The sequence below is a fragment of the Trachypithecus francoisi genome, unplaced genomic scaffold (genome assembly GCF_009764315.1).
Source record: "Trachypithecus francoisi isolate TF-2019V2 unplaced genomic scaffold, Tfra_2.0 Lachesis_group12, whole genome shotgun sequence".
Lineage (NCBI taxonomy): Eukaryota > Metazoa > Chordata > Mammalia > Primates > Cercopithecidae > Trachypithecus > Trachypithecus francoisi.
Genome location: NW_022681457.1, coordinates 101,472,416 through 101,494,452, shown reverse-complemented (window position 1 = coordinate 101,494,452; position 22,037 = coordinate 101,472,416). Strand labels below are relative to the sequence as shown.

At 51.2% G+C, this 22,037-nt stretch overlaps 2 protein-coding genes across 7 annotated transcripts in view; both read right to left on the bottom strand.

Annotated features, from left to right (window-relative positions):
- Nucleotides 1-10,254, bottom strand: part of TCEA3 (transcription elongation factor A3) — a 44,622-nt gene extending 34,368 nt beyond the window's left edge. For 2 of the 6 annotated variants that reach the window (XM_033227879.1, XM_033227877.1), the window contains exons 1-4: nucleotides 10,023-10,253; nucleotides 4,632-4,694; nucleotides 3,454-3,559; nucleotides 2,798-2,939 (exon numbers count right to left, since the gene is read on the bottom strand). In XM_033227879.1, coding sequence (XP_033083770.1) covers nucleotides 2,798-2,939; nucleotides 3,454-3,559; nucleotides 4,632-4,694; nucleotides 10,023-10,091 — 380 coding nt within the window. In that variant the 5' untranslated portion in view covers nucleotides 10,092-10,253. The other 4 variants (XM_033227882.1, XM_033227881.1, XM_033227883.1 and 1 more) reach the window with 3 other exon arrangements.
- Nucleotides 10,255-13,815: 3,561 nt separating this feature from the next.
- The window catches only part of ASAP3 (ArfGAP with SH3 domain, ankyrin repeat and PH domain 3), a 54,371-nt gene continuing 46,149 nt past the window's right edge, over nucleotides 13,816-22,037 (bottom strand). The window contains exons 16-25 of the mRNA XM_033227876.1: nucleotides 21,914-22,008; nucleotides 21,184-21,361; nucleotides 19,869-19,954; nucleotides 19,590-19,705; nucleotides 18,971-19,038; nucleotides 18,770-18,877; nucleotides 18,422-18,617; nucleotides 17,034-17,256; nucleotides 16,378-16,468; nucleotides 13,816-15,172 (exon numbers count right to left, since the gene is read on the bottom strand). Of these exons, the coding sequence (XP_033083767.1) occupies nucleotides 15,098-15,172; nucleotides 16,378-16,468; nucleotides 17,034-17,256; nucleotides 18,422-18,617; nucleotides 18,770-18,877; nucleotides 18,971-19,038; nucleotides 19,590-19,705; nucleotides 19,869-19,954; nucleotides 21,184-21,361; nucleotides 21,914-22,008 (1,236 nt within the window). The 3' untranslated portion in view covers nucleotides 13,816-15,097. The remainder of the gene's footprint in view (nucleotides 15,173-16,377; nucleotides 16,469-17,033; nucleotides 17,257-18,421; nucleotides 18,618-18,769; nucleotides 18,878-18,970; nucleotides 19,039-19,589; nucleotides 19,706-19,868; nucleotides 19,955-21,183; nucleotides 21,362-21,913; nucleotides 22,009-22,037) is intronic.

The window sequence follows — 22,037 nt, the reverse complement described above, 5'->3', positions numbered from 1 at the left end:
CACCCAGGCTGGAGTGCAGTGGCGCGATCTCAGCTCACGGCCACCTCTGCCTCCCAGGTTCAAGTAATTTCCTGCCTCAGCCTCCTGAGTAGCTGGGATTACGGGCACCCGCCACCAGGCCCAGCTAATTTTTGTATTTTTAGTAGAGACAGGGTTTCACTGTGTTGGCCAGGCTGGTCTTGAACTCCTGATCTCATGATCCACCTGCCTCAGCCTCTCAAAGTGCTGGGATTACAAGCATGAGCCACTGCGCCTGGCCTATTTTCTTATTTATTTGTATTTTTAAAACTTTCTACAATGAGCAAGTAATTATCTGTATTATAAAAAACACAAAATAGCTAAACAAAAACAACTAAAATATAATTAAAGACTATTACAAATAAAAATTTTATTTTTAAGAAGAAAGAACTGAGAAAATGATGTCTGTGTTTCAGGCCATAATACTGAGTCTCAGAGATGAAGGCCATAAGTGACCAAGTTCAGCCCAGAACTTGGCTTTCTGCTTTTCCATTGTTACCTCTCCTATACCTGTTGTCCTCATGCAGTCCTTTAAAAGAAATTCCTTTACTGTTTTGTTTTGTTTTTTTCTTTTTTTTAATGGAGTCTCGCTCTGTTGCCCAGGCTTAAGTGCGGTGGCGGGAGCTCAGCTCACTGCAACCTCTGCTCCCGGGTTCAAGCGATTCTCCTGCCTCAGCCTCCCGAGTGGCTGGGACTATAGGCGTGCACCACCACCCCTGGTTAATTTTTGTATTTTTAGTAGGGATGGGGTTTCACCATCTTGGTCAGGCTGGCCTCAAACTCCTCATCTCAGGTGATCCATCCACCTCGGCCTCCCAAAGTGCCGGGATTACAGGCATGAGCCACTGCGCCCAGCCTCTTTACCGTTCATTTAGTGGGGCTTGGGGATGGAGCAAACAAAAACAAAAAATGCATATGCTCAGGCTGCCACCTTTACCTCAATGCCTACACTCCCCACGTGACAGATTAGTCCCAAATCCCATTTGGTCCCTCCCCAGTAGTTCAGCCTCTAGTCCTTCAACTTCATCTCACAAGAGCTCTCCTGCTCCTGATCCTTTATTTGCCAAGGTTCTCATAACCACACAGGTGCTCCAGACATGGCCAGACCAGCCAGGGCATGAACGGGAGGTAATCCACAGGGTGGGCGACGATGCTGCTACAAATGGGCTGGCAATATTCAGTAAATGTTCACTCTGTGCTAGGCACTGTGGAGATGGTCAGGGGCTCCCCCCAGCCACACTTCTAACCCCTTTGGGAAAAGAAAACACACTCGTGTGAAAAGTTAGATGCCAGTTAGGGTTTTTCCAAGTAGGATACACTTGCAAAATAAGCAAAGGAAAGGAACGGAACATAGAAACTGTGACAAAACCATCTCACAGGCATTACCTTTTAAAAAGCAGGCTATTAAAATTGGGGATGACTATAGAAAACAAGTCAAAGAGAGAGCAGAAAGAAAGCCATACACCAACACATCAAGAGTGGTGATTGTCTTTGGGTGGTGGGAATGTGGGTGATTTTTTTTTCTACTTTTCTAAATTTTCCTTTTTTTTTTTTTTTTTTGATGGAGTTTCACTCTTGTTGCCCAGGCTGGAGTGCAATGGCACAATCTCGGCTCACTGCAACCTCCAACTTCTGGATTCAAGTGATTCTCCTGCCTCAGCCTCCTGAGTAGCTGCGATTACAGGCATGTGTCACCACGCCCAGTTAATTTTGTATTTTTAGTAGAGATGGGGTTTATTCATGTTTGTCAGGCTGGTCTCAAACTCCCGACCTCAGGTGATCCACCCACCTTGGCCTCCCAAAGTGCTGGGATTACAGGGGTGAGATACCGTGCCCGGCCTTCCATTATTTTCTACAACAGATTTTTATCACTCTTATTTGTTTAGTTTTTAAAAGCATTATTATTATTATTTCGTTTCAAAAGCAGTACAGGATCATTGCGAAAAACCCCAACAATTCAAATTTAAAATTTTTATTGTATAATACAGAAAGTAGAGATCCTTTTAATTTATAATATATGTCTTGGTTTTTGTTTGTTTTTGAGATAGGGTCTTGCTCTGTTGCTCAGGCTGGAGTGCAGTGGCGCAATCTCAACTCACTGCAATCTCCATCTCCCGGGCACAAGTGATTCTCCCACCTCAGCCTCCAGAGTAGCTAGGATTACAGGTGTGCACCACCACACCTGGCTAATTTTTGTATTTTTTGTAGTGGCAGAGTTTTGCCATGTTGCCCAGGCTTGTCTCAAACTCGTGGGCTTAAGTGATCCTCCTGCCTCAGCCTCCCAAAGTGCTGGGATTACAGGTATGAGCCACCACACCAGGTGCAGTGAATCTTATAAGTGGCTATTGCCTTTGCTAGCATCTTGGAAACTTTGTCTTTGGGACTGTTACAAGATTTGGATGTGAGGTATACACCCACTGTGGTCTTGTTTCCCTGCACCCAGTCTGTTGCCTGGGTGGGCCAGAGAAGAGCTCTAGACTGCTGTGTGGTCTCCTATGGGAACTCTCTGTAGAGGAATGCTGGAGGCCCTCCTGCAGACGCATTCCTTCCTGTCCCTGCATCCTTCTAGGCAAAGCCAGTACTACTTATGGCCTATTTGGATCTTGTGTGTCTAACGTCTGGTTGAGCCAAAGAAGACCCCCAGAGGGGGCACTGCATGAGATAATACCAATATTTTCCTCCCCAGGATGTGAGGTTTAAATGAGATAATATATACAGAGCTGCTGGCAGAGGATGTGACGAGTGTCAGCTCCCTTGTCTCCATCCCAGAAAAGAATACCTGGTTTTGGGGTCTTCTCGTTTCTTCCTTGGTGGAGAGAGGCCTGCTTCTGGCTTCCAGTCTGAACAGTCAAGCCCTTTTCCCTTCTTCTTTGTTTTTTTTCTTTCCTCTCCTTTTTCTCCTTTTGGGGGTCCAGGGGAGTCTGAAAACAAAAGGGTGGCATTGTCCCTCAGCTAAGCTCTGTCTCAGCAGAATCCAGCCTGACTTTAGTGGGCAGGGAGCAAAGGGCAGGGACGAGGACAGCTGCACACACACTCCCAACACACACACAAACACATTTACACACAAATGCACATACAACAGAACCGTGTGTACAAATATGCATTCTCACATGGGGACATAAATACATTGGCAAACACACCTCTGCACATATTCAGATAAATGTATGTATGTCAATGTGTATTATATATACAAATGCGTGAGAGCACAAACACATAAGGGTCCCATGTACACAAAACTCACAAGTCTACAAATCTTGCACTTATGTACACAAACATTGGCAGTCCCCCACTAGCTACCTCCCAGATCCAGAGGCCATCTGTCACTGATTAAGTCACTCAACAGACATACACTGAGTGCCGACTATGAGTCAGGCCCAGTCCTGTCCCAAGTGCTAGGAGAAAAACAGGACTCAAGTCAACCTTGTCCTGTCTCACCTAGCAGCCGCTTCCAGTTTTTGATGAGGACTTTGGCCAAGGACACCACCTCCTTGTCTGAGCAGTGCTTGCGGACCCCATTAACAGCAACTCCAATCCTGGTTGTCTGCAAAGTGACAGGGTTAAGGCATGATCGGGGAATGGATACACAAGAATGGCTGCCCTCATTGGCAGGTCCTGCCCCAGCTCTACCACCACCTCCCCTTCCAACCTGTATCCCCAGAGTCCTAGCCCTGACTCCTGGCTGAGGTCAGAACCCCACTACTATAACTGAGGCCCTGCTCTGCACGAGGTCGAGGGTCCAGGGCTAAGCCTGACATGGAGGATACCTGTGGCTTTGGTGAAAGGCTGCACCTAGGGTTGGGGGTGGCACTTGGCTGACTGTCAGGACCCCTCCTATTCCCAACCCTCTATTGTCTATTTTTTTGAGATGGAGTCTCGCTGTGTTGCCCAGGCTGGAGTGCAGTGGTGCAATCTCAGTTCACTGCAACCTCCACCTGCCAGGTTCAAGTGATTCTCGTGTCTCAGCCTCCCGAGTAGCTGGGATTACAGGTGTCCGTCACCAGGCCCAGCTAATTTTTGTATCTTTAGTAGAAACGGGGTTTCACCATGCTGGCCAGGCTGGTCTTGAACTCCTGACCTCAGGTGATCTGCCCGCCTTGGCCTCCCAAAGTGCTGGGATTACAGGCGAGAGCCACCGTGGCCAGCTCCCTCTAGTGTCTTTGAGCTCCAGTTTCAACTGAGACAGCAGCTCCAGCTATGAGACCTTGCATCTGTCTGTGCTCATTTTTCATGGCCAGGAGCTTTTAGTAAATTGGGGGACTTTAAGGGCCACATAGGGATTTTTAAATGGGGGACTTTTCCCTCTCCCTGGATCATTGGCCTCTTGGATCCCATAGGCCCAGGGCCTTGGGAATTGGAGTATTCAAGAAAAGCAAACCAGTCTTGCTCCAAGGCCCAGAGGTCCCTGACACCTAGAAGGTACCCTCTCTGCCCCCAAGATGCCCCTGTGTCCCCCCTCAGTCCCTCCCTGGGAGGTCTGCACCTCAAGATTCCCACCCCCGCGGCCTCCCCTCAGAAATTCCTCCCAGACTCCACCTTCGCCCATTGGGCATCTTTCCCTCACCCACCAGCTCTCCTCCCAGGCACTGCCCCAAGGCTTCCCGCCCCCACCCCACCTGTAGTAGCTGGATGGACATCTGGCAGCTGTGCAGCTTCTTCAGAAGGTCCAGGGCCCCTTCCTGTGGGAGACCACAAGGTGAGGACTGGGGCCCGGGTCCTGCCCGGGCTTCTCTAACTATTGTGTGGTCTTGGTACATGGAGGAGGAGAATACAGACACGTGGCCAAAGGACAGGCAAGGGGCAGAAGGAAGGAGAGAGACGAGAAACATTCTGTCCTAGATGACGCTCTAACTTCATCCCCTGCCACCTGCTGGGTTCAAACCCTCTGAGCCAGGCTCCTGACCTCCAGCCTTTGGTTCTGCTGTGCCTCTTCCCAGGAATGCCCTCCCCTTTCCCCATCTTTCCTCCAAAATGAATTCCTTCCTGGCTTATTGTTGCTCGTGTGCCTGTAGCGTCCTTCCTTTACCTCCCCACTGTGAACTTCGCAGGGTGAGGACTGGGGGCTTTTTAAAAAAACAAAACAAAACAGCTTGGCCTGCATGGTGGCTCACACCTATAATTCCAGCACTTTGGCAGGCTGAGGTTGGTGGGTCACTTGAGGCCGGGAGTTCAAGACCAGCCTGGCCAACATGGTGAAGCCCCATCTCTAATAAAATACAAAAATTAGCCAGGCGTGGTGGCGCATGCCCGTGACCCCAGTTACTCAGGAGGCTGAGAAAGGAAAATCGCTTGAGCCCGGGAGATGGAGGTTACAGTGAGCCAAGATGGCTCCACTGCACTCCAGCCTGGGTGACAGAGCGAGACTCCAACTTGAACAAAACAAAACAAAACAAAAAAACAGCTTTATTGAGGTATAATTGACATACAATAACTGCATATTTTACAGCGTAAAATTTGATGAGTTTCAACATACCTGTACACCCATGGAATCCTCACCATAATCAAGATAAAAGCACAGCCACCAGCCCCAAAAGCTTCTTCCTGTCCTCTTTCTAATCCATCCCTCCCCGTCCCCAATCCTAAACAACCACAATTCTGCCTTCTGTTACTACGGGTGACCTTGTATCTTTAAGGATTTTATATAAAGAGTATGTAGGGCAAAACCCCTTTTTTATCTGGCTTATTTCGGCATAATTATTTTTGAGACTCATCCATGTTGTCTCGTGGATCAGTAGTTCATTTTTATTGCTGAGTGGTTTTCCACTGTATGTATTGTACCACAATTTTTTTTTTTTTTTTTTTTTGAGACAAGATCTCACCTTGTTGCCCAGGCTGGAGCGCAGTGGCACAATCACTGCAGCTTTGACTTTCCAGGCTCGGGTGATCCTCCCACCTCAGCCTCCTGAATAACTGGGACCACAGGTGTGAACCACCCCATCTGGCTAATTTTTTGTATTGTTTTGTAGAGATGGGGTTTTGCCATGTCGCCCAAGCTGGTCTCAAACTTCTGGTCTCAAGTGATCCTCCTGCCTTGGCCTCCCCAAGTGCTGGGATTACAGGCTTGAGCCACCATGCTCAGTCTACCACAATGTTTTAAATTCATTCACTGGTTGATGGGACTTACGGATGGGTTCCAGTTTGGGGCTGCTAAAAATAAAGTTGCTAGGTACATTCATTTCAAGTCTTTGTGTGGACAGATACTTTGACTTCTCTCAAGTAAGGAGAACCGTTCTAATCTCTGAGACCTTAGGGCTCAACAGAGAGCCCAGTGCTTCCTGAGTGGATGAATTTGTGCAGGATTAAAGCAGAAAGAAGGCGGGAGGGAGAAAAAGGTTTAGGTTTGAAAATCTGTGAGCTGCCAGGCCCTGGACACCCTCTGACCCATTTCAGCCTTCTCCTTTCCCCCAACCCCTTCCTAGAAGCCATACCTGCCTGCTGTGCTGAGATCAGTTCCCTGGGGAGCACCAGCTGACTGTGTCCTGTATGTTCCTATCCTTGGCCCACGCTTCATGGTTCCAGCTGCCAATCCCCACCCTGCCAGGACCTGGACCATGTCCCAAGAGCTGCCCTCTGTCAGTCCTTAGCCTCCCTGAGAACTTGGGTTCGCGCTATGTTTTCAGAGGCGTGACCTGCAGACGTATGTGCGTGTGAACTTGGGGACGCACAACTCCAAGTGTAACATTAATTAAAGGCTTGCTATGTACTGAGTACTCTTCTAAGTATTTTACCTGCATTATCTCATTTAAGTTTCACAATGACCCTATCGGGTGGGTCCTGCGTATTATTCCCATTTTTACAGAATTATTATCCCATGTTCGCCAAGGAGCAATCCAAGAAACAGAGAGGTTAAGTAATTTTCTCAAGGTCACATGCTTTATAAGGAGCCAAGCAGGGATTCAAACTCAGGCCTTTTGGGCTCTAACCACTATACAAATTGGTTAGCGTAGGCATAGATCTGTCTACACATACACAATCATGGAATATCAACATGGGTAAGTGCAGTGGTGTGCTGGTCAACGTTTAACAACCAGTTCTCAAGGGGGAAAAAAAAAAAACTGACCTATAGTGTTTGCCAATTTCTGTGGTGTAAACACTCATCCCATGGCCAATTTCAAGCTACCGACATGCTGTCACTGAACTGAAGTTTTGGGAGGAGATGTACAGTACCATGCCATTCTATAGCATTTCCACCGTACAGATAACAATAGAAGTAAATTACCTCTGACCATACATGACAGTACAATGTAGTAAAATAATCAGGAAGTGATTATTTTGGAGGATTCATTACCTTTGTTTTTAATATAATTTATTTAATTGTAAGCAGATAATGTAATTTTTTTAAACAATTGCTGTGTTTAACCACCAGGTTGCAAAATTCCTGAAAATGCAACAATCAGTGTTACGCCAGTTCCAGCTCCCCACTGGGTATATACCTCGTGTGTCACGGTTGTATAACTGGGTCATATTGGAGGAGAACAGCAATGAGCCTGGATTGTAGCTGGGTTCACAAAGCCTTGTGCAAATGTTGCTGGGTGTATCTCTAAGTGTGGAGCTGTGAATATGCAGCTCCAGGCACAGCTGTGTCTATTTGTCTTTGTGGGATGATGCCTGTGTTATAACATCTGAGTGTATAAATGTGGCTGTTTGCTAAGTCTGTAGCATTGCATGTCTGGGTGTAGCTGTCTTTGCGTATCATTCTGTAACTCTAATGCTCAATGTGGGTCATATGGATCAGGATGCTTGTCATGTTGGTGTCAGTAGCCGTGTCTCATATGCAGTTAGGTTCAGTTGCTTGTTTAACTGCTGTGTTGCAGCCGCACATTATAGCTATGTGTGTGTGTAGCTGTGACCGTAGGCACTTTGTTGTATGTTTGAAGTTGCTTCTGTTAGTGCATGCTCAGAGGATGTGACAAAGCCCTAAGTGGCTGAGACTTCAGCAATTGGCAGTAAACCCCAGGCCTGAGCTGCAACGTGGAGGATCCGTCTTATTACAGGAAGTATGTCCTCCTCTGCCTAACCACCGCTGGGCGGGTCCACTTTCACTCCCAGAGCAGGCCCCACCTTTCTCGGCCAGACGCCCAGAGCTCCGTGCCCACCCAGATGCTGCCAAGAGCCCAGGCGCAGACGTGGCTGTAAACTGGCTCCACGCTGCAGGGACCCTGCGGCCAGACTTGCATCTTTTCTGGGGACAGCTCTAGGCACTTCCACAGGAATCCATCTCCAAAAGACACCATTTCCTCTTCCCACTTCACAGAAGAGGAAACTCGAGGCCCAGAGAGGGAAGGTTGAGTAGCTTTTGCCTAGGGTCATAAGAGGAGTGAGGGGGAGGCCATGGCAGGTTCCTTCATCTTCAGCCGGAGCTCTACTCCAAGCAGGCTGCCTGTCCCCGGGTCTCTAGGCATCCCCACTCTACCCCTCTTACCCAGAGGCCCAGAATTTCTTTCCCGGCCCAAGCTTGGGGGTCAGTAAGGAGCTGGGCTGGGATAACCTGTCTATTTGAACTGGAATTTGGCTCAGAATCCCTGGCTGGGCTCCGCCAACCCTAGCTGAGAAAATGCCCCTCATGACTTGAGGTTCAGTTGTACTGAGTATTGTGGAGGAGTCTGGAATGGGGAAAGCATAGAGGTTGGGACTGTGGGGTGAGAAGCTCCCAGCACTCTGCAGGTTTGTGTTGTACATTTCTGTGCTGGACCTGGCTGCGTAGAAGCAGGTCTTGTTCGCCAGCTCTTACCAAGCTCTGGTCTGAGTCCTACTAAGGGGTTTACATCTCTGTCTCATCTCTCCAATCCTCATCACTGCCAGCAGAGACAAGAATCCAGTGACATCCCTTCTCCAGAGGCAGATCTCTTTCTTACAGATAGAGAAACTGAGGCTCTGGCCTTTATATAGACACCAACTCATGACTGCCCAGTGTCCACTCTAGGGCTCCCTGCCACTCCATGGTCCCAGCGACCCTTCCCTGGGCCTTGGCTACTCTTCCTGGCTCTAAAACTTCTCTTAAGGTCTCTTCCTTTCCCAGGCTCCTAGGTCCTGGAAGTGCAGGTGGCTGCAGCACTTGGCTACCGATGGTGGGAGGAAGAGAACCCTGGGACAGGGCGGGGAGGTGGGATGGTCATGCTCACCAGGCTCCCTTTCTTCCCTCCCAGGGCGAGCCCAGGCCCTCCAGGACCCAAGGCCAAATTTGCTCTGGCCAGGCGACCAGCCGGCCGCCAACCCCAGGCAAAGATCACGGGGAAGATCAAACATTAACTTCCAGTTGGATCTGCGCTCTGGCCAGGACCCTCCGGTAGGGCTGTCAGCCCTGCTCCCAACCTCCCGTCGAGCCCGCTCCTCCCTCCGCCCTCGCCCTCGCTGCACAGGCCTCCAGCCCGGCCCCCTTCCCCCGCCCCGCGGGCCCCCGCACCTGTTCGGCCTCCGCCCGTCCGGGCCGCACCCCAAGGCCAAGGAAAGGGAAAGCTGCCAAAAGAACTGCTCCTGACGCCCCAAGCTGTGGAGTCGCAGGATCCACGGCCTTTTACTTTTCTCCCGCAGACCCGCTCCGCGGTGCAGGGATGCAGCTCAGTACCCCCGTCAGTCCAAGTTTCTCTGCCACTTCTCTGGCCACCAGGATTTGCCCCCAGCCCCGCCCCCGCCATCGCCGCCGCTCCCCGGGCTTTGCACACGCCAAGTCCTGGGACTCCCAAAGTCCTTTCCCACGTCCAGCTCTCTTCGGCCGCTTTCCTGGGCCCCGCACTAGCTACCCAGGGTGAACCCTACACGTCCAAAGGGACGTGCACAAGTCGCGCCTCTGGGACCCGCAAGATCCCCCTGGCGTCCTGGGCCACGCACACACCCACCTCGAGGTACTCAGCAAGGGTCCCTAAGGGGCCTTGGGCCCTGAACCAGCCGTTCCTCCCTCGGGTCCTGGAGTCCCGTACGCGCCCCGCCAGTACGTCCCCACCCCGGAATCCGGGGCTCGCCTGCGTCTCCCGGGAGCGGGGGCCGTGGCCCAAACTCTGCAGCCTCACCGTGTTCTTCCTGGCCACCATCTTCTCCAGCTTTTTGGCGATCCTCAGCAGCTCCTCTTCCTGGCCCATGTTGGCCCGCGACGCCCGGCGGGGCGAGGGGCGCAGGGGCAGCAGTCGGGCCTCGGGGGCAGGAGGCGCGAAGGCGGAGGGCGCGCAACCCGCGCGGGCCCCAAACACACACGACACACACGCCCGGCGGGGGCGGGGCTCTCCCCACCCCCACCCCCCACCGCCCGCCTTCCAACTGTGCGGGGGAGGGGTGGCGGGCACTAAATATAGACTTCAAGGACTTGCCAGGGCACTGATTGCCCGCGCCGGCCGGTCGGGCCTCAGGGGAGGGACGAGGCTGAGAGAGGGGACCCTCCACCTCCGGCGCTTCCAGGGGCGCCGGGGGACCGAAGGGAGATTTGGGAAGGAGGGTTCTCTGGCAAGTTGGGAGGCTGTGACCTGGCCACATGCGGCGGTCGCGGGGGCGCCCGAGGGTGTCCCAGGGGCCGCGGGAAGCGTTCTGGGCTCCAGGGTCTCTGCACCGTTGCATCTCAAAACCGGAGGACTCAGTTCCGCACCTATGCCCAAGTGGAGACAACTGGGTGCGCTCGAATCCCGTGTGTGTGTGTGTGGTGTGTGTGTGTGTGTGTGTGTGTGTGTGTAGATCACTAAATCCAGCTCTGCTTTAACCTGCACTCACTCCATCCTGCACACGGCCTGTGCATGCCACGTGTATCCAGGCTCCTGTTTGCCTCTGTCTACCTAAAACTTAGTTTGCTGGCTATTTTGTTAGTAAGGCTTTGCATTTTTAACAAGCTCCTAGGTGCTGGGGTTGCTGCTGGTCCCAGAACTACACTCTTGAGTAGTGAGAGCTTGTCGGGGAGATTATTTTTATTTTTTTGAGACAGGGTCTCCCTCTGTTGCTGAGGCCAGAGTGCAGTGGAGCAATCACGCTCACTGCCTCGACTTCCCCGGCTCAAGTGATCCTTTCTGCCTCAGCCTCCTGAGTAGCCAGGACTACAGGCGGGAGTCATATATCATGCCCAGCTAATTTTTTAAATTTTTTTGTAAAGACTGAGTCTTGCTATGTTGCCCAGGCTGGTCTGGAACTCCTGGTCTCAAGGGATCCTCCTGCCTCGGCCTCCCAAAGTGCTGTGACTACAGACAAGATTAATTCTTAAGTGCACCAAATTTTGAGAAATACTGATCCAGGTGCAACGCTGCCAGGTCAGGCCAGTGCCCCCTCAGTGGGGTTGGGTTTAGAAGGGTCATCTTGGTGGAGTGGTGGAAACACAACTGTGTCTACCTTCCCCAGCCATGCACAGATCTGCCTTCCCATGCAATGATCTCCAGTGATCTCCAAGTATCTCCTACAGACCCAGTTCTCTTGCTAAATGAGTTTAATGGACAGAAAATGATCTTCCTGTGATGGGAGTGGGCTCAGGAACCTGGAAGGCAGGCATGAAAAGTGGTCCACAGGGTGTGCAGGTTGGGACAGCGGGAGCTGGGGTTGGGGTGTCAAGTGAAATCTCCCAATTTTCCTGACCGAACTCCATTTCAGCTTGGGTCGCAGAGGCAGCTTGGTGTGGATACCTATCTTCTAATTGCTTTGTGACTGGGATCAAGGTAGGACAGAGTGGGTTTTTTCATCCATTCAACAAATACATATTGAATGTCCAAGCAATGAACAAGACAGACCCGGTCCCAGAAAGCTTGCGACTCAGTCTATGGGCAAGAGAAACCTTAAACAAAAACAGACATGGTCAATTAATGTATTTATCATAGTTGGGGTGAAGGGCAGGAAGCAGTGAAGGACCTTAAGGACACATTTGAGGGGACCTGCACTATTTAGGGTGTCATCTTCTCTGAAGAAACAAAGTTTAAACTTTGGGCTGAAGCACACAGCGGCCATGGAGGGGAGGAGGAAGAGTGTTCACGGAAGAAAGGAAGAGGCATTCAACATATATTTATGGAGCACCTAATGTGTGCCAGGCATTTCTTGTTCTGGATATCCAGAGAGGAACAAAACAGTCCACTTTCCTTGGAGTGAATTCCAAATGTGCAAAGCTTAGGGATGGGAGGGTGCCTGGCCTGCGTGACAGTGTTGGAGGAACTGAAAATTTGGCATGGCTGCAGCACAGAGGTGAGGAGTGTTGGGGAGAGGCAGTGGGTGGGACCTGAGCATGCAGCGCTGCCAGTCACATTTGGGAAGTTAGACTCTAATGGTTTGGGATTTTGGGAGGCCTTTTGGCCAATCCCAGCCAAGCTCTTCTGGGTTGAAGAGACTCAACCTCAGCAGCCTGAGGTTACTTAGGATTGCCTTAAAAAACAAACAAACAAACAAACAAAAAAAACGGCCAGGACTGGTGACTCATGCCTGTAATCCTAGCACTTTGGGAGGTCAAGGCAGGAGGACTGCTTGAAGGCAGGAGGACTGCTTGAGCCAGGAGTTCAAGACTAGTCTGGGCAAGAGAGAGACCTCATCTCTACGAAATATTTTAAAAAGCCAGGCATGGGGCATGGGCCTATAGTCCCAGCTACTCAGAAGGCTGAGGGAGGAGGACTGCTTGAGCCCAGGAGTTCAAGGTTACAGTGAGCTCTGATTGTGCCACTATACTCCAGTGTGGGAGACAGAGCCATAAAAATTTAAAAAAAAATAAAAAATAAATAAATAAATAAATAAAAAGAAAGAAAGAAAAGAAAAAGAAAAAAAAAAGAATTTTTCTCAAACTTCTACCCAGTCCCCACCCTAAGCTGTGTGACCTGAGCATGGTGTGCTGCTGGTCACCTAGAACATCCGGGTATGAAGGACCCTAAGAAAACATGGAGTCCAAACTCTTTATTGTATCGATGGGAAGACTGAGGCCTAAAGAGGCTGATGATCCTCTCAGGGTTGGACCCTGTTGATACCATCATATCCCCTCTGCCTACCTATCCACCTGGCAGGTCACTGGAAGATAATTCCTGGACACACCTTGGACAGCTCCCCACATTTCTCTGATTAGGAGCTTTGGGGTGATAGGAAATTGACGCCCTTAGAAAGGACACCCCCAACCAGCAAGAAACCAGAGTTGGTGGAAAACACCCAGTTTTCTTTACTCTCAGTGGGACAACGTGAAGGCATGTTGTAGTCAATACTGTTTCTCACAGGTCCTCAACAAGAGTTAGAGACAGAGACTCGCTCTGTTGCTCAGGCTGGAGTGCAGTAGCGCGATCATGGCTCACTGCAGCCTTGAACTCCTGGGCTCAAGCAATTCTCCCACCCGAATAGCTGGACTATAGGTTCTCACCACCACACCAGCTCTTTATTGCTCTTTGACTTTCTGTTTCACTTCTCTATTCCCTCATTATGCCTCCTGGGATCATTTCACAGATAAGCTACTTGCTCCCAAATCCTTCTCTCAGGGGCAGTCAACAGAGACAGTGGCAGAGGACCACGGGAGAGCTAGAATTTCAGGTCTCCAGAATCCTAGTCCAGTGTTCTTTCCAGGGTTTCTCAACCTTGGCATTATTAACATTTTGGACTGAATACTGCATTGCTATGGAGGGTTGACCTGTGCACCACAGGATGTTTAGGAGCATCCCTGACCTTTGTCCACTAAATGCCACTAGCACCCTCCAGTTGGGAATAGTCAAAACTGTTTTCTGCTTTATCAGAAAGTTCCCTAGGGCAAAACACTGTGGTTACAAACCACTATGCCACATCAGGCCATCTCCCTTGCCAGGTCCAGAGAAAGAATTTCAAGCCCCAAGATTCCGTTCCCCTCCTTGTTGATCTTTAGATCACATAAATGAAACCACTGGAAACTGACCCCCCCAATCCTTTATTAGAGATGAGTGAAATAACAAATCTGAGATGAATGAAACCAGACACTGGGGGCCCAAAAGACAACCCTGTTCCTGTGGAAACCACAGACTGGTCAGGTCTCCAGGGGAAACAGCACAGCCTCCACAGCCAGGCAGCAGTGTTGGCCATTGGTGCTCTCTGCTCTCCCCTGCTTGGCTTGGCCCATTCCTGCCAGGGCGCAGCACCCAGCAACTGGCAAGTTGAGATGTTAGCAGTTGATGATGGCTGAGGTGTATCTGCTTTCTCACTGGGGCTGAGCAATGATGGAATTTCTAGTACTGGGAAGCAGAACCCTTAAGTCTCTGCCCTCCCATTTCTATTACTCTCCCTTATTTCTTTGCCTCTCCATTCCCTCAGACTAAAAGGCTCCTGAGTTGACCAAGAGAAAGAGAAGAGAAGTGGGCATCCATCAACCCAGACCATTTCTTTCCTTCCTGCTAAATCAAGGACACAGGCAAATGTGGGTGCATTCGACTCTACTACTTGGCAGGGGAACATAGGAGAGTGCCTAGGGGAGGCTGCGGTGTCCCTCAAAAGGGGTGACATTCAGAATATTTTTATTTAACAGCCAGTATAGCATGCATGTTGACCAGCCAGAATGGATGTGGTCTGTAGACAACTGCAATGGTCACACAGGTATAAACCCGCTGAGTCCAGAGTCATGCCCTGGAATCTGACCCTGCCTATTCCCAAGCCCAACCTTTAAGTCCAGCTTTCCACCAAAGGACCACCCCTGCAGGGCCCCTGTCTTACTCGTGTGGCATCTGAAGTGACTAACACAGGTCCAGACGTAGAGCTGGAATGTAGTAAAGGAATACTAGACTAGTAAGCGGCTGGCTGAGAAGACAGTCCCTACTCGGCAGGGTCCCTGACCTGGAAGTCAGTGATGGAGGGCTCTCCTGCCCTGGTAAAGCCCCCAGACAGATGGGGGAAATAGAGTCTTGATCTGATGAGGGACTGAGAGTTCTGCAACTGAAGCCAGCTCAGGAGCACTCAGATCCAGCCACAGGGCTCCCAGGCCCGTAGCGGGTAATGAGAGAGAAAAGAACTGCCATCAGCCCTAACAGGGAAAGGCCATGTGTCCTTGGTAGGGGCATGGCCTATGGCAGGAAGAAGGCCAGTCACAGAGGCACAAGTGACAGAGAGAGCGAGATCCAAGAGAACAAACATCTCAGCTCCCCAGTTTTGTGAGCGCTGAACACTGGGGCCCAGAATGTGGCATGTGGGGGCCAGCAAGGAGCTAGTCTTGCAAAAGTTGCACAGAACTTGCTGGGAGACTCCCAGTCCTTGAGCCATCTCCTTCAGTGACACCAACCTGCAGAAAGAAGGATGAAACCGACACTTTCAAAGCACCTGTAACACAACAGGTGTTCATCTCACTCAGTTTCACATCTGTCCTATTGTGGATAGATTATTCTCACTTTACAGACGAAGAAACTGAGGCTTGACAAAGTGAAGCCACTTGTCCAAAGTCTCCTTACTCTAAAGCCCAAGCTCTTGCTATCATACACACCACAATCACAGGCATCAATTAAATGCCATCTGATGGATACCTGGTTTTCAGGGCAATAGTGGAACCGGGATATGGACATAGATTTGTGCCTGGTGCCTAACTCTGGTGGATTAAAGATGATGATTCCCTGGACAGAACCAGCTTCTGCCCCTGCCATCCTGACTCCCAACATAACCAATGCCATTCTGAGGAACTCCCAGAGGAACAAGGGACAGAAGAGGCTTCCTTCCCAACACAACTGGCTCTCATCTGTGCCCACTCCTAGGTTCAATTAATATATGCCATTATTGGAGACTTGGTGATTCAGCAGGGAGAAGCTGCATTAAGGATGACAGCTCTTGCCCTGTCCCTGTCACATCCCTCTATGCCTGGGATCTGAAAGTCCCTGTGGATTCCAGGAGATTCATGAACAAGGGGAGAGTTAGGCAAACAAGGGCTGGTACAGGGCCACCTAATCCTGCCTCTTCTGCAGGGAAGTGATGCCTTCTCTGAGCAACTGGCCTGGCTAACACAACTTCCCTCATCCTCCCCTGGGGAGAGGCCAGAGCTTGGGCCTCATCACCACTGCCATCCGTCAAGGCCTGGGCTCTCCTCAGCTGCACCCAGCCCTGGGCTAGAGCAGGGAAAGAGGAGCACCAGGACAGGGACTGGCCAAACCGCGGCCACCTAGGCACCAGGACAGGGACTGGTCAAACCGCAGCTGCCTGGGCACCAGCACAGGGACTGGCCAAACCGTGCCCACCTGGACACCAGGACAGGGACTGGTCAAACTGTGGGCACCTAGGACAGGAACTGGCCAAACTGTGGCCACCTGGGCACCAGGAGAGGGACTGACCAAACTGTGGCCACCTGGGCATCAGGACAGGGACTGTCCAAACTGTGGCTGCCTGGGTCCATTTGTACCCCAGTCATGGGAGGTCTCCCACCCCAATACACTTACTCTTGACTAACTCTGCCTCTCAGGCACCCTGCCACCGCCCCTCGAACCATGGTCCCAGAGTTCCTACCGGCATGTTCCTTCTGGGCAGAGGCTGCCTGGCTGAGGGACCATCTTCCGGGCTCCGCGCCCCCCGCCGATAGGAGCGAGTGCTCTCAGAGCTGGAAGGCAGGGAAAGGCCAATGTGACCCTTGTGTCCAGAGAGCCCGTCAGAGTGGGGAGAAAGGGCTCAGGAACAGAGTCAGTCTGGGGGCTTAGGATGGGTGGGTAGAGTCCACAAGGCCCTCAGACCAGGTCCATCACAGGCCCAAGAAGGCTGGAACTGACCTCCAGAAGACTCTATGGATATCCCCGGTCTACTTCTCCCCAAACTCCAGACTGAATAGGTTTGCAAGGAAGGGAGAAGACTGGATCCTGGGTTGGAGGTGGGGACAGAGTGAAGACCCCACTGAGAGCCTCTAGAATAAGCCACACAGAGGGCTAAGCCTCCTTTACTCCAACGTCAGCAGGCAGGATCCCTGGCTCCTCCTCAGCTCTCCATGCAGGATTTGGGAGCAAGTGTGTGAAGGGAGCAATAATGCTCCCAGGGTCCAGCATTTCTGCATAAGTGATGGACCCAGAGATGGAGTGTGACCCAGGCAGGTACTATTTAGAGGTGTGGAAATCAATGGATACTTGGAGAAGTCAGGGGATTTGCCCTGGTTGCACAGCTGAGCCCTCACCCACCTGAACTTGACGGGGAGATACACCTCCAAAGGGGTGGTCCCGGATGTCAGGCTCGGTCTGGAGGTGCCTGGGGGTTCTCGGAGGCCCTCTTCAGAGTTGGGTGGGGCTTGGCTGGGACCCCCAGGTTCCACGGGGTTCATGAGGCTGGAGGAGGAGGCTGGACTGCCCAGGTTCTCAGGGGTCTCAGGGGCCTCTGAACTCAGGCTGGAGACTTCAGAATGATCTGGAATCAGAAATGACAAAGCTTTTCTTTATCACTTGCTCTGTGCCCAACTCAAAGCAGTCTCTGGCCTCTAGGATCTTTTTCTTTTTCTTTTTCTTTTTTTTTTTTTTTTTTTGAGACAGAGTCTCACTCTGTCACCCAGGCTGGAGTGCAGTGGCACGATCTCGGCTCACTGCAACCTCTGCCTCCTAGGTTCAAGAGATTCTCCTGCCTCAGCCTCCAGAGTAGTTGGGATTACAGGTGCACGCCACCACGCCTGGCTAATTTTTGCATTTTTAGTAGAGATGGGGTTTCACCATGTTGGCCAGGCTGGTCTCAAAATCCTTACCTGAATTGATCCGCCTGCCTCAGCCTCCCAAAGTGCTGGGATTACAGGTGTGAGCCACTGCGTCCGGCCTAGGATCTCTTCTGGTTCTCTGCCAATAGTCCATTCCCCATCTACCTGTCCAGTATTCTCCTTCAACTGATGAAGCCTTTGTTCGCTGTGGCCAGGACCATGCTGACTCACTTTTTTGCTTGTGCTCACACCCCATCCCAGTTTGGATTCTCCTGCCCATCCCTCAGGTTCACTCAGATGATATCCCCACCAGGGCCTTCCTAAACCAACCCCCAGTCCCAGCAGGACATGCTCCCTCCCCAACCGCCCTGACCTCCCAGAACAAGTCTGTTCCTTCATTCGACTAATAGTTCTTGAGAACAGCCAGGCTCTGCACCAGGCGCTGGACAAACAGTATTCAACAAAACACTCAAAGTCCTTGTCCTTTTGGGATTCACATTCTATATCACACTGTGCCTTGTATTATAATGAATTGCATTCCAGTTTTTATCTCCCCTACTAGACTGTGTCTTGGTAGCCCTCAAAGGACTCAGGATGAAGGAGATGCTCAGTAAACTATTTTCTCTCTTGTTAAGTGAAGCATTGAGGAATTTGGTATAAGATGAGCTGATATTTGAATCCTACATCAGAGACTTATTACCTGTGGGATCTTAAGCATGTGACTTAACACCTCTGTTCTTTTATCTGTAAGGGGAAGATGAGAACCCTTATCTGGGAGGTCATCGTAAGGATGCTATGGACTAACATATGCACTCAGCTCAGTGCCCCGGCATATACAGGCCCTCTGTGAATGGCATGGTGAGCATTTATCTGGGCATCCAACTGTACCTCCACTGGCACATCTTGCACACCCTTGGACCACGGTCCGAGAAGAGTTTTTGACTGGCAAGGGTGGGGGACAGTCCTCACTCTCGCCCTGAGGGGTGGCTGCTCCCAGGCTGGTGACAGTCTCATAGGTCTTGTTGCTGATGTCCAGCCTCCCACTGGCCCAGTGGGCCTGGACCGGGAGCTTCAGCAAGCAGCGCTGCCAGGGCAAAAGAGTGAGGATGAGGACAGCCTGGTTCCTCTGGTGTAGCCCTGTCCCCCACCTCACCGCCCCCGCCAACACACATCCGGCCCAATCTGGCTCTTTCCTTCTTCCCATCCAGAGGTCTGAGGAACAGGGCTGGGACCCACCTTCTCTTCCTCATCCTCCTCACTGTCAAAGCCAGGCTCTGTGGAAATTACCCAGGAGTAGTCCACATGTAGAGGGAAGGCAAGGGTCCCCGCCTGAGCCTGCTCCAGCTGCCAAAAACAAAGGCTTGGCGGTTCAGAGGGTTGGGGGCTCAGTAGGGAGAGAGAAAGGGTCAGGGGTCCCTTGCCTCCCGGAGACCTCACCAGCTCCTCACACTCCTTGTGGTGCTTCTTCCTGGCTATGTCCAGAGCTGTCTCGCCTGCTTCGTTTACTGTGAGGGGGGAAAGTCAGGGGTCATGGTCATGGTCATGGTCATGGTCAAAGAAACATTACAGCTTAGAGATGAGGACCGGCCTCTGGAATCAGAATGTCTGGGTTTGAATCCTGGCTCTGCCATGTTCTGGCTACGTGACCACAGGCCAAGTTATATAACCTTTTGGGACAAAATTGTTTATGATGAGTACTTGGAACCACCTGATGAAGTGGTTATGAGGATTCGTTTAATTAACACATGTAAAGCACTTGCCCCATTGCCAGGCATATGTTACACAATAAATATTAGCTATTACAATCATTATCATTCAGATCCAGCTAATATTTATTTGCCTAAGTACTTCCAGAAATATTTTCTTTTCTCTTTAGCAGTCCCACTAGGTCAGTGGTATTATTCCCATTTTACAGACAAGGAAGCTGAAATTCAAGAGATGAATGACAAACCCCTAAGATCACAGACGTGGTCAGAAGTAAGCCCGAGACCATCGGAAGTCCACACAAGGGGCAGTCAGGAATAGGAGTCTGACGGAGGAGGTATTCAAGCCCCACCTGTGCCAACCAAAGCTCTCCCCTTCAGTAGCAGCTTGAGGCAGTCGGGCTGGTTGTAGAGTGCTGTGTAGTGCAGAGCCGTGTTCCCGTCAGCAGCCTTGGCATCCAGGTGACCACTGGGGAGAGGAGGGTTCAGGGAGAAAGGAAGGGGAACAGATCAATGAGGGGATCGAAGTCAGGGGAAAAAGTGGGAGGGGAAAGGAGGGAAGACAGTGGGAGAACAGGAAGGAAAGGAGCGGGAGTGTGAGGAGCCAGAGAGACAGGCAGGGAGGCTCTCACCCATTCTGGATGATGAAATCCACCAGAGGCAGGGAAGCCTGGCTGGCAACTTTGATAGCCAAGTGCAGGGCGAGCTCTTCAGGTGCCTGAAAACACATCCACACCTCTGAGTTACCCCCAGTGCACCTGCCTCCAACCCAGTATTTCCCTCTTGCACTCTTGCTACCCTCTTATCCTCCCATAGGAAGCTGCCAGAACCCCGGAGAGATGAGACTGCAAGGGCAGAGCCTCATGTTCGGCAGGAAGGTGAAGGGCCATTCTCTCATTGTTCCCTTTCATGGCTCTTCCTCCTCTGCCCCCAACAGGTGTTACCCACACTTCTTTCTCAGCTCTGGGCTCCTCTCCCTGGTTATACTTCCCCACCAAGACCTCAGCAACCTCATGTTTTCAACTATCACACGTGTAGGCTGTTCCAAATTCTTACCTCACCTAAGTGCTGCACTGCTCATTGGATAGCCCACCAAGATATCAGACAGTTCAAAGATACCCGTTTTTAGTTTTTCTGAGATAGGGTCTCGCTTTGTCACCCAAGCTGGAGGGCAGTGGCGCAGTCACAGCTCTCTGTAGCTTCAACCTCCTGGGCTCAAGTCATCCTCCCACCTCAGCCTTCTGAGTAGCTGGGAACACAGATGTGTGCCACCATACCCAGCTAATTTTAGTTGTTGTTGTTGTAGAGATGGGGGTTTCCTTATTTTGCCCAAGCTGATTCTGAACTCCTGGGCTCAAGTGATCCTTTCACTTTGGCCTCCCAAAGTGTTGGGATTACAGGCGTGAGCCATCACACCCAGCCAACATCCAATTTTCGATGTCCAATCAGTCAGCAACTCCTGTTGATTTACTTTTTCAAATGTCTCTGATATCCTTTCCCCATGCTCATGTGTTTGTTCTTGGAATAGCCAAAGCAATGTGGTCTTCCTGGCTCTAAACTGACCTGCCCTTACATTTCAGGGCTACTTAGGTGAAAGAAAAAGGTATGAACATTTATTGCATACCCATTGTACACTAAGCCCTTTATATACATGACTTAATTCTCACTTCATCACCATGGGTGCTATTATTAACCCCTTTTATAGATGAGGAAATGAGACTCAGAGAAGTAACCTGCGCTAGATCACACAGCTAGGAAAAAACAGCGAGGATTCCCACCCAGGTCTGCTTGACTGAAGCTGTGCTCTTTCCCACTTACCACTCTGATGGGTGAGATTTGAGCAGATGTCAGAGGTGGGGCAGAGGGGAGTAACAGCTGGTCCTGCAGAAGAACTGGGGAATATGTGAGGCAGGTGGGTTATAAGTGGCCCTTGGAGGGGGTTCTCACCTGTGCATCAGGCCCTGGCAGCGGCTGTCCAAAGTCTTGCCCATTGGCAAAGGCCTCCAGTACCGACAGGAGGTCCCTGTTGCAAATGGCTGTCCAGAGTCTCCGAGGCTCAGGTGTGCACCGGCGTGCAAACCTGTGCTCCACATACTTGGCCACGATGTAGTCCCTGCGGGTGCCCCTACCAAAGACAACCACAGGATCTCAGAGCATGGACTGTGTCTGTCCAGCTGATCCCTGGGGCCCTCCCACAGGAGATACAGCTCTCCTTTTCTCCAGAACCATGTCCTGAAGATGTCCAGATCTGAGGCTCCCCTTCCCCAGCTCCCCAGGCTTTTTTTTTTTTTTTTTTTTGAGACAGAGTCTCACTCTATCACCCAGGCTGGAGTGCAGTGGTGCAATCTCGGCTCACTGCCACCTCTGCCTCCAGGGTTCAAGCAATTCTCGTGCCTCAGCCTCCTGAGTAGGTGGAACTACAAGCATGCGCCACTACGCCCAGCTAATTTTTGTATTTTGAGTACAGTTGGGGTTTTGCCATGTTAGCCGGGCTGGTCTTGAAGGCCTGACCTCAAGTGATCCGCCCGCCTTGGCCTCCCAAAGTGTTGAGATTACAGGTGTGAGTCACTGCGCCCAGCCTCCCCAGACTTCTGATCTAAGACCTTTCTGCGACCCTGGGAGCTGCGGAGGCAGAATCCCCTAGGCAGGGCGCCCCTCTCTCTGAGAATCCCCTTACATGTCACTTTCAGCTGAGGGTTTAGGGCCGCCATGTGAGGGTAGCTGGGCCTCCATGACCTCATTGAAGCTCGTGTTTCCCATGTTCAAGGCCAGCTGGAATCGTGGGAAAATAGGGGTGGGGC